This window comes from Cibotium barometz, chromosome 46 (assembly GCF_041138505.1).
Source record: "Cibotium barometz isolate CiBa-2024 chromosome 46, ASM4113850v1, whole genome shotgun sequence".
Taxonomy (NCBI): domain Eukaryota; kingdom Viridiplantae; phylum Streptophyta; class Polypodiopsida; order Cyatheales; family Cibotiaceae; genus Cibotium; species Cibotium barometz.
Window position 1 is genome coordinate 12,036,517 of NC_141091.1, and position 18,563 is coordinate 12,055,079.

The 18,563-nt window shown below is 36.8% G+C and overlaps 1 protein-coding gene across 1 annotated transcript; it reads right to left on the reverse strand.

Annotated features, from left to right (window-relative positions):
* Positions 1 to 1,465: 1,465 nt before the first annotated feature.
* LOC147611888 (uncharacterized) lies at positions 1,466 to 2,773 on the reverse strand. The gene is made up of 2 exons (XM_086784269.1): positions 2,451 to 2,773; positions 1,466 to 2,363 (listed from the first exon to the last, which is right to left on the reverse strand). The coding sequence occupies exon 2, from the start codon at positions 2,310 to 2,312 to the stop codon at positions 1,968 to 1,970; it is 345 nt and encodes a 114-aa protein (XP_086640395.1). The 5' UTR covers positions 2,313 to 2,363; positions 2,451 to 2,773; the 3' UTR covers positions 1,466 to 1,967.
* Between the last annotated feature and the right edge of the window lie 15,790 nt (positions 2,774 to 18,563).

Consider the following 18,563-nt stretch of genomic DNA (forward strand, 5'->3'; position numbering starts at 1 on the left):
TGCTGTATATGCTTCTTTACTTGTATAGAGTTAATGCAAGAAGTACATGGATAGAGCTTATGCATAGAGCTTGCATAGGCTTCTTGCAAGCTCTATGCATAGGTATCTTGCAAGCTTGGATGAAGCTTATGCATACAGCATGCATAGGGCTTGCAAGAAGGAGCATGCATAGGCTTCTTGTTGCAAGATCTATACATAGACTTCTTGCAAGCTTGCATGAAGCTTATGCATAGAGCTTGCATAGGCTTCTTTCATAAGTCCTTATGCAATAAGCTACGTATAAGCCCTTATGCAATAGGCTTATGCATAAGTCCTTATGCAATAGGCTTAGGGTTTAGGCTTATGCATAGGCTACGTATAAGCCCTTATGCAATAGGCTTATGCATAAGCCCATAGGCTTAGGGTTTAGGGTTTATGCAATAGTCTTAGGGTTTAGGCTTATGAAATAGCCTTATGCATAGCCTTTATGCATATAGACTTATGCATAAACCCTCCCTTATGCATTAGGGTTAGGGTTTAGGGTTTATTGCATAAGCCCTTATGCATTTAAGTCCTTATGAAATAGGCTTAGGGTTTAGGCTTTTGCATAAGCCCTTATGCATAGCCTTTATTGACATAGACTTATGCATAAGCCCTTAAGCAATAGGCTTATGCATAAGCCTTATGCATAGGCTTATGGACAAGCCCTTGTGCATTAGGCTTAGGGTTTAGGGTTTAGACATAGGCCTAGGGTTTATGCAATAAGCTTAGGTTTTAGGCTTATGCATAGCCTTTATGCGTATAGGCTTATGCATAGGCCCTTATGCAATAGGCTTATGCATAAGCCCTTATGCATTAGGCTTTGGATTTAGGGTTTATTGCATAAGCCCTTATGCATAAGTCCGTATGCAATAAGATTATGCATGAGTCCTTATGCAATAGGCTTAGGGTTTAGGCTTATGCATAGCCTTTATACATACATTAGAACATTTTGGAGGTCATTTGGAGGGCCTTTTAGAAGAGAGAGAAAATAGCCACCAACCAATGAGCAAGCAAGCAACGTAACGTTGAAAATTATCTATATTTATTTAAAATTTCTTAAAAAGTTTTTATGTATATTCGAAAAACAATCGTATTCATCTTAAATATATAACTTTTTTGGAGAATCTGACAGAAATTGCATCGAAGATGCCTGCCCAAGTACAAATGGAGAATTTTTTATCCTCGATATCTTATCTTTACTTGTCAAGGAGGAAAAATTTAAAGTGAACTACCTATGTATGTATTCTTCTTCTCGTTTTGCTCTCTTCATTCTCCTAGCTAGGCACTGCTTTCCTTCATCCTTCTACACTCTAATCTTTTAGCTCTGTATATTTTCTAAACAATGGCTACAAACCATCGGTTCATATCATGTCGATCATACCCTGCATCATAGGATATTGACGAAACACTTCAAAGGCCAAGGAAACCTAGATCATCAGTGTTTTCTGTACTTATCTCCAACACAGTCAATGAACAGAACCAATGGACACAAGTTCAAATAACCAAGGGAACCTGGGTGCTTATGCAAACAAGAAGGCAAAAACATACATTTTCATTATGGCATGGAAGGGTAGAATCAAATACTTCAAGATAGAGAGCAAAAGGACAACTATAAAGGAGGTGCTTGTGAAACATGTCTAAATGCACAACGAGCTTGTACTTAGCAGAGAGGATCAATCATCCTTGCAACCACATAAAACAATTTGTAATCCTCTCAACCTCAAAGAAATTCATTATTGTTATCACTTTTAATACCAATAATCATTGAATTATTGTTCTCATTTTTAGGTTCAATTGTTTGTGTATGTAGATGTGTATCTCTCATCATATGAAGAGTGGCAACCAATTGTTCCACATCTCCATCCGTGTCCTTGAGCTCAACTCCCTCCTCCTCTTCCAACTTGTTGTTCTGGTCTTCCGAAACATTCTCATCCTTCTTCTCCTCCTCACCCATATTCTCCACCCCACACCTCTTCCCAGCCCTTCTCAACCTTCTCTTCTTTATTCTCCTCCTCATCCATCTTCTTCTTCTCACCCTTTTCTTCCTTGCCCTCCTCAACCTCCTCTTCTCTGCCCTCATCCTCCTCACCCTTCTCTTCTTTGCCCTCCTCCTCCTTCCCTCCTTTTTCATCCTCACCGTTCTTCTCTTGCTCAACACTCTCCTCCTCCTTCCCCTCGTTGGGATCTGGCTGAACAGTTCCGTACTTGACGAGAATCCCAATCTCATTTGGGAAAGTAGGTTTGTTCTGTGGGGTCTTCTTCTCAGCACATTTTAAGATCACCCGTATCATGGTTACTCTATAGCACTCCACAAAGAGGTTGTCGCATCTTTCAATATTTAACTACGGTGAAAGGGAAAAAAATAATCAAGTTTAGTAGAGCATAAATTTATGGTTGCTGAGGGAGAAATTATCAACAAGTTTTATTACCTTGGTCCATGTAGGGTTATGTTGAAACAGGCTATCTAATAGGTACTCTACATGTATAATAGTTCTCCAGCCACACGAATAGCCATCTATTTGATATGGCACATATATTTCCTTGGTTTGCAGAATTAAAAATACCTTCAACAAGGCAAATAGGGCCAATAGCTGCTGCAAGCATTCTCTTAATACAATTGTCAAGGCATACAAATTTAATAAGACACCAAAAATTACAAAAGGACGTGGTAATTTAGAGTAACATAAATGAGCAAGACTCACAATCTCAATTCAGGGTGTGTACCTGGTATGGAATTCATAGTCCAGACATCTTCTTGTCTACCTCCAAGTAGACAAGGCTCCAATGATTGTTGAAACATTAAAAACCAGAATAAAAAACAAGACATTAAATCAATCAAAATTTTAAATAATATAAAAAAATATGTATATTTACCTTGATTCATATGGAAAAATAATCGTGTTGACTGCCCTGAAGTTAAAGTAAGTAAGGTGTGGAGTACTTTTGATCCTTAGTAGCAGAGGAGCCAATTGAGAATTAAGAATAAAAACTTCTGTTTGGGACTCTGCAGGGATCTTAAACTTTACCAAACTGCCAAATAAAAAAATAAACATTAACACTAGAAATTATCAAACTTGAAGCAAACAAATACATTAGACTCAGATGAAGAAGAACTTACTTTAGACAAACATACAAAATAGAGTCAGATATTTGATCTCTCTCCTGCTTCAATATATTTAGGTCCACCAAGTCGAGGCTAAGTTGTCTCTCCCCATCATCCAGGGCTACGAAGACATATATACCATTCTAAGGTTTTAACAATTCATGTAAATTGACAGCATCTAATTCTGCAGTTTCCTCCTGGTACAACTTGTCCCTTGAAAGTTCAACCTCTGTAGGCTTCTCCATGGCCATTGCATTCTTCTGCTTCAGTGCTTCCTGCTATAACCTAGACTCATGTTCAACCCTGGTTCTTGTATTAACTTCATGTGTAACCTCTGTGATCTTTATGTCATCGCTCTGCTTCCTAACAGGGGGTATCATAAGAATATCTCTCATTTTAGGATCAATTATTTCGATAGGAAATAGATGCTTCTTGAATCTCCATCTAACTCTCTTCAGAGTCTCTGAATCTTTAACCATGATGGTGATTCTGTAGGCATGTGCAGCCACTATACACATATCATTGAAATATTCTAAAATAAAATCTTTGGTTGTCTCCTAAAAGACAAAACAAGCCTGTTCTCTTCCACCTCATCTGAAGAGACCATTGATCACAAACTGATCTCACTAACCTCTAGAAAGAAGCCTTAGGAATACAGAGCTCAATACATTTTTGAGCTTTCCTAATCTCCCTTAAAATAGTTACTCTTTGAGAAAATCTACTACACCTGGCATGTTTCAAAATATGCATAGGCTTTTGGTACACCAAGTAAGCTCTTTTTGAATGTGTTTCAAGGAGGGTTAGGGCGAGCCATAACACCAATGTTGAAATTTTCCTTCTCTCATCATTTAAACAAGGCTTTTTCAAATTTTATACCAGATCTAGGCTAAAGCAAACCTGTGTTTTGCTCTCTAGGCCGGCATTTATTTTCTTTTGTTAAACATCTAGATATCTTTGGTTCAAAGGAAAAATGTTTCCTGATCATATATAATGACATATAGCAATGAAAAAAACACTTCCTTTTACTCAAGGCAATTAACTTCTTCTATAAAGAAGGATTAAAGTTTTTTCTCTTTTAGAAAAACCACTATTTACGAATTTAATTATTTGGTGTATAGTGCCATGTAGTGGTTGGCTAGATATAGATTGATTTTTATTTTCAAGTGTTTTGTAACCTTGGTAAACACCAATTATTATGGCTAATCAAATAGCAAAGCTAAATTATTTTTCTTGGTAGGCTACTAAAACTTGGCAAATAATTTAGTGCCACATGTAGTGGTTGGCCAGATATTGCTTGATTTTTATTTTCATCTCAAGGGTTTTGTAGCCTTAGTAAATACCAATTATTATTTCTAATCAAACACCAAAACAAAAGTATCTTTCTTAAGTTTTAGTAGCCTGCTAAAACTTTGGCAAATAATTTTCAATGTACAAATTTTGGTAAGGTTACCAAAAACATCCATGAAAGGAAGAAACAAGAGAGTAATAAAATATAAACATAGTATGTGACATAGTTTGCATTGGAATCAATAGCTACTTATATATTGAAAAGAAATAACTTTCTCATAAATATCACACTTTTCTATTGATCATAATATGAATAGTATCACCACTCTATAAAGTAACCGATAAAAAACCTATATATTGAAAAGAAATAACTATATCATAAATTTCCTAATCTTCTATTGATCAAATTATGAATAGTATCATCACTCTACAAAGTAGCGATAAAAAACCATCGTTAATAAAATAAAATGAGAAAATGATTACAAACTTACTAAAAAATGAGTAGCACGTAGTTACACTTAGCTACCTTCCTTTCATGATGAATCTTATAAAAATTGTATGTAGCAATCATCGTTTTCATGATTATCTTTAAACAAAAGTATGTAGGAACCATGCTTTGGATGGTAAATCTTATAAAAAAAGCCTATTTATAATGTAAAATAGGCATTCACATCATCTTTTGTAAATAATCATAATTATGCACTTTGTAATGAAAACATTGCTTGTTGTTCTAAAAGAAGCCTGCATTGCTTCATAAAGGTTTGTTCCACATGCACACACTTGCACTTGTGTACACACAAGCATGTGCAAAAACATGCTCATGCACACACACATGCTCATGGATTTCCCCTACTTTTGAAGTAGTAAATATTTGTGATATTGAAACCATGTAGGCCTGTAGTGATTTCCACTCATGGATTCAAAACCAAACAATATATAAACTATTGGAATTAGATGAAATAGAGAGATTCAATGAAGACCAAAACCAATCTTTTCGTTAGCAATTCTTTTAGCTCTAGTAGTTTGATAGGTCTAGTGTATATGAAAAAAATTTTCACAATAGTGGATATCAAGAAATAAGGAGACATTCATGAAGTTAAATTAAATGTGATCAAAGATGAAAAGAAATAACTATATCATAAATGTCCTAATCTTCTATTAATCATAATATGAATAGTATCATCACTCTACAAAGTTGTGATAAAAACCATGGTTAATAAAATAAAATGAGAAAATGATTACAAAATTACTGAAAAGAGAGTAGCACGTAGTTACACTTAGTTACCTTCTTTTCATGATGATGAATCTTATAAAAATTGAATGTAGCAATCATCCTTTTCATGATTATCTTTTAAAAGAAGTATGTAGCAACCATGCTTTTGATGGTAAAGCTTATAAAAAAAGCCTATTTATAATGTAAAATAAGCATTCACATCATCTTTTGTATTCAATAATCATAATTATGCACTTTGTAATGAAAACATTGCCTATTGTTCTAAAAGAAGCCTGCACTGCCTCAAAAAGGTTTGTTCCACATGCACACACTTGCACTTGTGTACACACAAGCATGTGCAAAAACATGCTTATGCACACACACGTGCTCATGGATTTCCCCTAATTTTGAAGTAATAAATATTTATGATATTGAAACCATGTAGTCTTGTACTAATTTCCACCCATGCTAACAATATATAAACTATTGGAATTAGATGAAATAGAGAGATTAATTGAAGGCCAAAACCAATATTTTAATTAGCAATTCTTTTAGGTAGGATTCCAGAATAGGGATAGTGGACTCGCACACTATGCACACCAATGCTACCTAACTTGCCACTCAAAAAGGAGGCTTGAAGAAGGTACTAGGATAACACGAAGGTCACTGGGCGGTGAGTGAGGAGTCTGAGATAGATCACACCAAGATGAAGTTTTTTCTCATGTTCGCTTGGCACAGGTGATGGAGTTCACATTGTTTTTTTTGAAGGGTTAAGACAAATGTGGTAGCCATTACCATTGTTGGTGGTGGGGGACGGTAACACGTTCGATCAGATCATGCATGCTTTTTTGCAAAAGCACGAGCGGGGATACGTCGTGCTGTAGAACCAGTTAGGATGATTATGTTAAACATATACCTGCAGCATCTCCATAGGTCGAAAACTAGTATTAAGTCAAGCAGTTAGAACAAGTTAAGTTAACATAAGTGTTAACTGCAGCTATAATTATATGACTGCAGCATCGCCATAGGTCAAAAACTAGGATTAAGTTACGCATTTTGAACAAGTTACGAACACTAATCTTAACTTAAGCAGCAATAATATGACTCGCCTTGATCCTGCAAAATTATTAACTGTTAATATAATAAACCACTCACGAGCTTTGAGAAATGTGTCGATGAAAGCTTAACAGGTAGCTAAAGATCGCTTGTGGATCAAACAGCCGCGGCAGTAGCGTCGATTTGCAGGACTGGGCAGCTTACAGGTGATTTGGGGGCTTATAATTGGTGATGGATGTAAGGAACGCTTGCTTCAAAAGCTTCCTCTCAGATGATCAACAACGCGTGCAATTCATCAGAAAGAGAGTCTAGCAGGCGTGATGATCATCGGATGAGGAGCTTGTGATTAAAGCGCACGACGTAGCGGCGGGAAGAGAGAGAGAGAGAGGGGGGGGCTCAGAGCGGAGAGACGCTGTGCTTAGAGCCCAAGTTCCAAATATATAGAGCCGCCGAGGGCGGCTCCTAGTATTACAGTTGTGATGTGATTAGGGAGAAATAAGGGCGGCTGCTAATATTACAGTTGAGGAAGGAAGAGCGCCTTTGAAAAAACGTGCAAACGTGTGTGGACTGAGACACTTGAACTTTTGACCTCTCGTGTTGACCTCTCACTCACTTCCTACCTAAGAGCCTGGTCGCATGTTACACAGTCGGGCAGGGTGGGCAAGGCAAAAAGCAAGATTGCTCGAAGTGGTGGTGGTTGCATGGATAGCGTTTTTTTTTTAAATAAATAAAAAACATGCTGAATTAAAAAATGAGAGGGAGAGAGCCAGAAATAGACACACAGTCTACAGAGCCCACAACCCATTAAATTTGTAACGTTTTGATTGGCGATTTCCTTAAAGCAAAGTTCATGCACTCTTCACAAGTACTCATTTCACCTTCATCACAAAGGCAAAAGCCTTCCTTGACAAGTAGGATGGCGGTGCAGCATGCCACCTGCTCCCTACCTATCTTTTAATGCTGCTCTCTACTCTCAAGGCTGGTTCGTTGTTTCTAATTGTGCCCAATGCCAACAAAGTAAGCTTCTAGCATATAATGTCTCTACCACCTAATCAATCAACTTGAATCAAAATTTGGCACCTATATAAGCCTTTTCCTACGCTCATGTAGCTTGGCTAACCGTTCCTAAGTGTGCCAAAATCGGCACATTTCGGTTTTTGTTATGTAACTTGGCTAGTTCAATCAGCACTACATCCGCATCATCTTATGAGAAAGTAACCCGCATGCATTCACTACAATTGTAACTTCCTTAGCCTTGTAGTTAATTAGGCGCGCCATGGAAAAACTCCATAAGACTCCAGAGTGTTTACAAACTCGTATGACAATAATGTAAAATGGGAGAGATCTCCCCTACCCATGCTCATGTCTCTTTGTAGATCTCCCTGCTTGTGTTTTTATTGAGAATAAAGCTTAGACTTCCAAAGCTTGCGTGTAAAGGCTCTAACCCACAAACTCCTCTCGGCATTGGGTGAAAGCAATGTAACGTACACAACTTTTTTGCATTTTAAAAAGCACCTTGTAAGTGGTTCAACTTACCTTGCTTTAGGAGTTATCAAAGTGTTTCTAGTGCTTTGAGGTATAAGAGATCTTGAAAGCACATTGCCATATGTGGATTTGTAGTTTAGGTACCTTCAAGAACAAAAATACAGTGTAAAAAGAGTGTCAAAAAGGACACAGCTTTTGGGTCCACCTTACCTTGCTTTCACCCTGTTCAATATTATATCTTCGAACTTCAAATTTCAAGGGTGTATATGGTAGCTCTATTTGTGTTCAAGCTATTTCTATTGAACCTAATATCAATCTTTGTCACTATAGGTTGAACATAATTCCTTGTTTTGAACAAGGATTTGTTCATACTCAGTCCAATGTTGAATTTTTCCTTCTCCCATCATTTAAACAAGGCTTTTTCAAAATTTATACCAGATCTAGGCTAAAACAAACCTATCTTTTGCTCTCTAGGCCAGCATTTATTTTCTTTTGTTTAACTTCTAGATATCTTTGGTTCAAAGGAAAAATGTTTCTTGATCATATATAATGACATAGAGCAATAAAAAAAACCACTTCCTTTTACTCATAGCAATTAACTTCTTATGAAGAAGGATTAAAGTTTTTTCTCTTTTAAAAAAACCACTATTTATGAATTTAATCATTTGGTGTATAGTGCGATGTAGTGGTTGGCTAGATATAGCTTGATTTTTATTTTCGAGGGTTTTGTAGCCTTGGTAAACAACAATTATTGTGGGTAATCAAATAGAAAAGCTAAATTATCTTTCTTGGTAACCTACTAAAACTTGGCAAATAATTTAGTGCCATGTAGTGGTTGGCCAGATATAGCTTGATTTTTATTTTCATCTCAAGGGTTTTGTAGCCTTAGTAAATACCAATTATTACCAAAGCTAAAGTATCTTTCTTAGTAGCCTACTAAAACTTGGCAAATAATTTTCAATGTATAAATTTTGGTAAGGTTACCAAAAACATCCATAAACGGAAAAAACAAGAGAATAATAAAATATAAACATAGTATGTGACATAGTTTGCATTGGAATCAATAATTGCTTGGAATCAATAGTTACTTATATATTGAAAAGAAATAACTTTATCATCATAAAGGTCACACTCTTCTATTGATCATAATATGAATAGTATCACCACTCTACAAAGTAGCAATAAAAAACCTATATATTGAAAAGAAATACCTATATCATAAATTTCCTAATCTTCTATTGATCATAATATGAATAATATCAGCACTCTACAAAGTAGTGATAAAAAACCATGGTTAATAAAATAAAATGAGAAAATGATTACAAACTTACTAAAAAATGAGTAGCACATAGTTACACTTAGTTACCTTCCTTTGATGAATCTTTTAAAAATTGTATGTAGCAATCATCCTTTTCATGATTATCTTTAAACAGAAGTATGAAGTAACCATGCGTTTGATAAATCTTATAAGAAAAGCCTTTTTATAATGTAAAATAAGCATTCACATCATCTTTTGTATTCAATAATCATAATTATGCACTTTGTAACGAAAACATTGCTTGTTGTTCTAAAAGAAGACCGCATTGCCTAAAAAAGTTTTGTTCCACATGCACACACTTGCACTTGTGTACACACAAGCATGTGCAAAAACATGCTCATGCACACGCACATGCTCATGGGTTTCCCCTACTTTTGAAGTAATAAATATTTGTGATATTGAAACCATGTAGGCCTATACTAATTTCCACTCATGGGTTCAATACCAAACAATATATAAACTATTGGAATTAGATAAAATAGAGAGATTCAATGAAGACCAAACCATTCTTTTAATTAGGAATTCCTTTAGCTCTAGTATTTTGATAGGTGTAGTGTATATGGATAAAACTTTCACAATAGTGGATATCAAGAAATAAGGAGACATTTATGAAGTTAAATAATTTAATGTGATCAAAGATGAAAGTTGGGGCTTGCGTGAGTTGACTATCTTTATCTATTTGTTGTCTCTTTATCTATATTAGTATAAATATCATGTCTCTTTAACTTTATTGTAATTGTAAGAAGTAATAACAAATACTGCATGAGTTGACTATCTTTAAAATTCTTTCATTTACTTTGCTATTTTTTGTCTCTTTATCTATATTAGTATTAATATCATGTCTCTTTAACTTTATTTTAATTGTAAGAAGTAATAACAAATATTGTGAATAACTTTGTTAATGTCACATAATATTTGTAAATTAACGAATAATAAGAGCACTTAACAAAATAAAAGTATGGTTTATAATATTAAAGAGCCACATGGTGAAGATCCCTTGTTAAAAAAAAGATTATAAAAGAGATAATAGCATGTATCTTTTAAGGGCCGTATAAGAAAGTTAGTACCATTTGATATGCTGACTAAATATACAAATTATTGCAAGGGATGATACTCCTATGCTCTCTGTCTCTGCCTCTGTCTCTCTCTCTCTCTCTCTCTCTCTCTCTCTCTCTCACACACACACACACACACACACAAGTCTCGAATTCACTACAACACATTGAGAAAGCTTTAGTGCCTATGTCAACAATTTAATAAAATAAAACAAAATATTTTTAGCGCTCAAATGATAGCATAAGAGATGGTATAAGTGATGATATTTTTTGTTAATATAAGCATGACAAGTGGTTCGAGCAACACTTATGTAGGTACTAAAATAATAAATTCAAGAAAAGTTATCTAAAAAATAAAAATTTCAAATGTTTTCTTTAATTTTCTTTATTTTATATACATAATGTATAAGAGCCCTTAAGCATGTATATAGATCTCATAAGCGCTCTTATATACATGCATGAGAGCTCTCTTTAATGTATATGATCTCTTTTATGTTACACTCTTACACAAATAAAATACCATGGGGCTCATTAGCTTATTGGTTTGCAGACTTGCTGGCTTGTAGGCTTACACACTTACCAACTTTTGGACTTGTGGACTTACTAATTTGTAGACTTGTGGGCTTGCAAGATTTCTATGTTTCCAGCTCAAAAACTTGACAACTTGTAGGCCTTTTGGCTCATTAGACTAACGTGCCTGCTAGTCTACTACAAGGCTTTTGGACTTATGAGCTTGTTGTTAGGCTTATGGACTCATGAACTTGTGGGATCACTTGTGGGCTCATGGGCTTTTGTGGGCTCACAATCTTGTTCGCTCATAAGCTTGTGGGTTTTGTAGGATCTCGGGCTTGAGGTGGGCTTTTGGGCTTACTGGATTACAAGTTTATGGGCTTATGGACTTCCATGTTTGTGGGTTATGGACTTGCATGTTTGTGAGCTTTCTAGCTCTTGATTGGCTTACATGCTTGATATTTAAGACGAGGTTCAAGATAAGAGTGGAACTTGGACTTTGCTGAAACATGTATCATTTGGTTTTACATTCTAGGTTGCAAATACATCTCCTTAAAGTGGGTGTGGTAGCCCATCCATCTTGTCCTCTTCGTTGGTCATACGAGAATGTAATTTAGTGTGAGAAACCAAGAGAACTATTTATACAACTGCATGCAAAATAATTCTCTAAAAATATTAGAAAGAAGCTTCTTGAAAACACTAAAGTTACAAGCGTAAAAAATACACTTCACATGCACACACACTAATCTAGGGGTTTTTCATGCACGAGATTGTGGTATGTGCTAAACTGCTTAGAATCACATGTAGTCTAGATCATTGGAATCATCTCGCTCTTGCTATTGTCTTGTGATTGTCTTTTCTCAACACCCCCCCTCAAGCTCTCATTCTTGTATTGAGCTTGTATTTTCTCAACACTCCTCCGTAAGCTTAAAGAGTGTGGGGGAGAGAAAGAGCTTGAGTTCCTTGCAAGTAAACACACACACACACACACACACACACACACACAAAAGAGTGCAAGATATAAGAGAGATGGATGGCTGAATTTTCTACTATCTTTTTCTCTTCTCTACATATAACTAAAAGATAAGAGTACATACATAGAGTTCTCTTACAACATACAAAGTGGTGTGAACCCGACTATATGAGTTGGCGCCCTATAAATATTTTATAACTCTAGTACTCCAAACTAGCTATCACATAGCCTATCATCCATTGGCAATATATTGACCATAATCTCACCAACCATACCAGTGGCATAAGTGCAGAAGGTACCACCCAAGTGGGTCATCAATGTTCATTCGTACTCGATATCTCAACACTCCCCCTTGAGCTCAACTTTACACACTGTATTCCAAGTAAGCTCCTAAACTTGTGGAGCTTCTATGTGCTCAATGCCTTCTACATCGCTTGCTAGAACCTTCTTCCTCACAAAGTCATAGTGCACCTCAATGTGCTTCAATCTAGCATGGTATACTAGGTACTCACCATCTTTATACTACTCATGTTGTCACAATAAATGAAAAATGCCTTATCCATGGGCTCACCCATATCACCAAGTAGCTTCTTAAACTAAGTAGCTTCTTAAACCAAGCTACGTCATAAGCTGTCATAGGAGCACCCCTGTATTAGTCTTTGTACTCGACAAGGCAACTATTGGCTGCATCTTACTACTCCAACTCACAACAACACTATCAAATGAGAACATAAAACCAGTGGTAGATTTCCTGTCTGCAACACTACCAACCCAATCAGCATTTGTGTACCCATGTAGTTGTATCTCTATACCAGCCTCATAGAAAAGTCTATAATCAACAATGGACTTTATGTACCTGCATAAGTTGACTCACAAGTCCACAATCGTAACTTAAGTCTAGCCTAGTAATGGTCATGTAGATCAAGCTACCCACTATGCGCCTGTATGTAGTGGGGTCCTCCAAAAGCTCACCTGAATCCACGGAAAGCTTTCCATTCCATTCCAATGGCACAGAAATAGGATTGGTGCCTGTCATACAATACTTGGACAACATGTCCAAGTCATATTTTCTCTGCAATAACAAAATTCCATGAGGTGATCTCACCACCTCTATGCCCAAAAAGTATCGTAGCTCACCCAAATCCTTCATCTCAAACTTTTGCTTCAGAAGCTTCCTGATATCATGTATGTCAACATAACTATCACACGTGACAATCAAGTCATCTACATCGATGACTAATAGTATGATTCCTCTATCTTCCTTTTTTCTATAAAGTGAAAAATATGCATTGGATATCTGAAATCCAATGGTAACAAGATACTCCTCAATCTTGTTTGACCTTGCTCTGGGTGCCTGCTTCAAGCCATACCATTAGGACCTCAATGGAAGGCTTCTTGGGCCCTTTTATTTGGCAGTTTAAGAAGTCAAACCTTTTCTCTTAAGAAGAAATGTTTTCTAATTAGAAGCTTCAAAACGGCTACTTTATTCGAATTTGAATTTTGGGAAAAAAATGGAATTTAAAATCTAGCGGACAAAACCATATCATGTAACATATCTATGGAAAGCTCTTGATGCGTAGATCACGGATCTAGAATCTCCGCTCAAATCGGAGCTTGTATGTAGAAGTTATGGAGGTCCGAAAATTGTAAAATTGCCTCCCCCCCTTTTTGGGGGGGAAAGTACACCCTTTGACCACTCTTACACCTCTCTTACAAACCCAACATTTTTGTCCACATGGCAACCCCCTATTTGGCTATTCCTTAATCACCTTGATTAGGCTTGGGCAAATTAAAGGGCCCAAGAAGACCCCATTCACTTCCTAATGCAAGGCTTTACATAACCTGCACACAAAATCTGGGTTTGCATCATTCTTATAACTCGATGGTTGCATCATGTAAACTTCTTCTTGCAAATCACCATGCAGGAAGGCATTCTTTACATCCATCTAATGTAGAGACCAACCTTTTGCTACAGCCATAACAATGATAGCTCTGACGGTTGCCATTCTTGTAACTCGCCTAAATGTCTCTTCATAGTCAATGCCGTAAGTCTATGCATAGCCTTTGACCACCAATCTTGCCTTATACCTGCTCACTGATGTTATAATTTTGTGTTGCTCATGCTAGATCAAATATGTGGAGGAGAGAGACTCACAAAATACAAGAAAAGATCTTTCTTATTAAGTTGCTCAAAATACAACTAAGCTTCATGCTCCATAAAATGCCTTCTAGCTCCACCTTTAAATAGGTGAGCTAGTGGACAATCAGTCTATTCACACACACACCCTTCTCCTCCCCTTTTACATAACCTCAGTCTCTTAGCACTCCCCCTCAATACCAACTATGAAAAAAATTAGAATAGGTGGTATTGGACATAGGATGCCTTTATAACATTAGGCATACAAGGTTAGGGATATAGGTGTGGTTACATTGATATTTAAAACAATTTCTTAGTGGAGTTAGAGGCTGATACAAAGTTAGCCTCTGACTCTTTGTTCGGACATTTGGAAGTGATATAGGTGTGGTTACATTGATATTTAAAACAATTTCTTAGTGGAGTTAGAGGCTAATACAAAGTTAGCCTTTGACTCTTTGTTAGGACATTTGGAAGTGATATGTCCCGTTTGTTTACACTTGTTACATTTCATTTTGTTGGGATATTTGATCCAACAATTATTTGCCAAATGACCCACCTTTTTGCAATGGACACATCTTACTTTGATCACTTGATATGTGACAAAGCTTGTTCAATATTCGATGAATTTGTTGCATTTGAAGATTCAGCTCCTCCCTTTGGCCTCTTTTCTTCATCAAGACAAGATTGAGTGACTCCTTCAAGGGTGGGATTAGGTATGTTCTTCAGGGTGGTGACTAATGTGGGGTACACCTTCTTGACTGCTTTTAGCAAAACAGCCACTGCATCATCTTCATCCATTCTCGCACCATAAGGCCCTTCAAGAGTGAGAGATGAAGGCTCGAATGTCATCTCTCTCTTTGAGTTCCAAGCTGAAAAATTCAATTTTAAGTGAGATCTTGTAATTCTTACCACGAGCCCCATAGAGCTTGTCAAGCTCATCCCATTTCTCCTTTGTAGTCAGAAGCTGGTCCACATGGTGAATGAGGGCCTCATCAAGATGAAGCATTATGATGGCTTGTGCCCTCTCATTATCTTCAATATCTTCAGCCTTAGTTTGATCAATAACCTAAGTGCCGGAGATGAATGGCCAAAAACCTTTGGACATCATCTTGACAAGGACTTGCCAAGTGTGGAAGCCCTCTTCTGAGAACTTCTTAATTTGGGTGTTGTCCTTTGACATTGGGTATTGAAGGAGATTACTAGAGATAATGGGCTTATTTATGAAGAAGAAAAGACCAAAAATTTGTGATGTTTTGGCTTAAGTAGAAAGAGAAAGCCTTATGAGAGTGCAACAACCCTTAATCAAGCCAAGGATGTTGCATAAAAAAAAGGAGATTAACATGGTGAAGCTTATGGTTTAGCACTTAGGGTTTGTGCCCAACCACTGATTCTCATCGAGATTAGCTTTATTAGTGTCAAATAACACTTTGTTTGGTGATTAAGATGACCATTAGTGTTTAGCAACACTACTAGTGCTTAAGAGTACTTTTCTAGCATCTAATGACACTTGCACTGGTGATTAGATTCACCATTAGTGTTTAAGAACACTCTTATTGTTTAGAAACACTTTGGAATGGCTCCCCTTTGCTGGATTAGTAGCCTCATTAGTGTTAACCAACACTATTAGTGTTTATGAACACTATTAACAAGATTGAGCAAGCTTTCATAGAGAAAAGAAATAGTAGGCGCCTAGTTTTTGTTAAAATTACAGCAATGTGATGAGCTATGGTGGATCAAATACTAGAATCAACATTATTAACAAAGAGATTAGAAGATAATTAACATGTGATTAGTGAGTAATTAATTGATAGCTTAATTAGGCATGGATAATCAAAAACCAACAAATTCTCATTAGGCCAATGCCTCAATTTATAGAGTTTATATCCAAGCATCTAATCCCACTCATTTCTCCTTGATTCACTCCACCTCTTTTTCTTGATTCTCTCCACCTCTCCCAGAATATCTCCACACCTCCTAAATCTCCTCATGCTACCCTTTATTCTCTTCCAGTAGATTCTTCTCACCTTTTCATAGGTTCTCTCATATTTAGAGATTCTCTTTTATAGCCTCTAGCCCCAAGGGCTTGTTCCCACACACACCCTATTCACTTATATATTTCAACACCTCCCCTCAAGTGAATACTCCTAGCACACTTGGACCCTACACCAAGTTTCCCTCTTACTTGATAGTCCCCGACCAGTGCCTCAAGTCCCTAAACTCATAGTTCTTGACACTCTCTCTCTCTCTCTCTATGTGTCCAAGGCTACTACAAGTGCCCGTGACCTTGACTAAAGTGCTCACACATACATCTAGAGGTGGTTTTACTTTGTTGGGACAAGTTACATTGGGTTGTGGGGTTTCTCTCTCTCTCAGAAAAGATGATCCGACTCCACTTCCTTAGGAGCCTGCATAAAGTTTGTCGATGTCCTTCCTTCTCCACTGGGTTTGCTATAGCAGTCTCTTGCCATGTGTCCTGGCTTTCCACAATTGTGGCAAGTGAAGGTCCTTCCTCCTACTCTGCCTCTTCCTCGTCTTCGTCCCTCGAGAGAATCCTCCTCGGATGAAGAATTCTTTTTCTTCTCTTGCTGTTGAGTCGAGCCATTTCTTCTCTTTGCCTCTACTCTCTTGCTCTAGTAGAGCTCCTTCTATCTCGTGTAGCTTAAATTCAGGTACATTCTTTAGTGTTGCTACAATGTTTTCATATTCACCTTTGTCCACACTCTTGAAAAGCACTGCTAGTGCCTCATCATCTTCTACCTTTTTGCCAATAGCTGCCAATTGTTGCTTAATGCTTTTATATTTGTTCAAGTGTGTGATTAAAGGTTCACTTTCCTTCATGTCCAATTTGTAGAATTGCATTAACAGATTTATCTTTGAATTTTTAGCTTGTGTGCCAAATAATTTATTGAGCTCATCCCATGTGTCTTTTGCCCATTGTATCCCTGTGATGTGATGAATGATTTCATCATTTAAACTGAGTGCAATAAGTTCCAAATCTTTTTCATTCCTGCTCTTCCACTTATTTTTCCCTCTCACCTCTGGGCATTCATCTCTTCCCTCAACTAGCTCCCATAGATTTTCCTCATGAACAAAGATACATGGTTGCCATGTGTAAAATTGCTCCCCATTAAATTTGGCTATTTCTTGTGCCGTACTCATGATAATGTGAAGGGGGTCTTACCTCTTGATCCAGTTTCAAGATTCAAGGGTAGTGTCTACCCTTTTACAACTCAATCTGGTTTTTAAGAGATGATTACAATAGATTTATCAGCATAAAATCACAAGAAATTACATTAAATCAAGGGTAACCAATTTGTACGGAATGGTTGGAGTATCAAACCATCTATGAATTGCAATCTGAAGTTATAGGGATCTCTATCAGATACCTAATGGTTAATTTTAAGCCTTAATTGCACCAAAATACAATGATTAGCATTGATTAATCACTGATTAGCAAATTGTTCCTCTATTTTGTGTGCAAAAAACAGAGTATGCGGGGAGCCCAGATCTGAGGCCTTAGAGTTCAAATGAGCTCAAATGCTTTCAAGGCCATCAATAGCAATTAGTCTAGTAGAGGATTAAGCCAAGAAACACAAGATTTGACCAAACATTGAATGCTTAATCTTTGTTTTACCAAAGTCACCTGCAGATTTGATGAAGAGCTTGGATCTCACTGTACACTTGATCAAATCAAATTCTGACTTCACCATCTTGTAGAGCATGCTTGAAAGCCCCCAGGCCTAGCTGGAATTAAACCAATTTCAAGCGGGTACATCGCATGGAGCTTTTTCCCAAAATATTTTGGTGCATGCAAATCGCATTGCCGTCGCTATTCTATGCTGAATTCCTTTGATTCCTTTGATCTGTGTGTAGGTCCTTGAGTCTAGTATGAGCCTCTAAAAGGGCTTGGGCAATGGTTATGTGTGAAGGGAGAGAGAGCTCCTCCATTGGCTAGGGGTGCAGAGGTTAGTTGAAAAGAGGTGAAAAATATTAATTTTTTACTAATCCTAATTAGCCAACTAATTAGCAAGATAATGGGCTCACAAATTGATGGATTCTAGGCTAGGCTCTGATACCATGTAAAAATTACAGCAATGTGATGAGCTATGGTGGATCAAATGCTAGAATCAACATCATTAACAAAGAGATTAGACGATAATTAGCACGTGATTAGTGAGTAATTAATTGATAGCTTAATGTAGGCATGGATAATCAAAAACTAGCAAATTCTCATTAAACCAATGCCTCAATTTATATAGTTTACATCCAAGCATCTAATCCCATTGATTTCTCCTTGATTCACTCCACCTCTTTTGCTTGATTCACTCCACCTCTTTTGCTTGATTCTCTCCACCTCTCCCAGAATATCTCCACACCTCCTAAATCTCCTCATGCTACCCTTTAT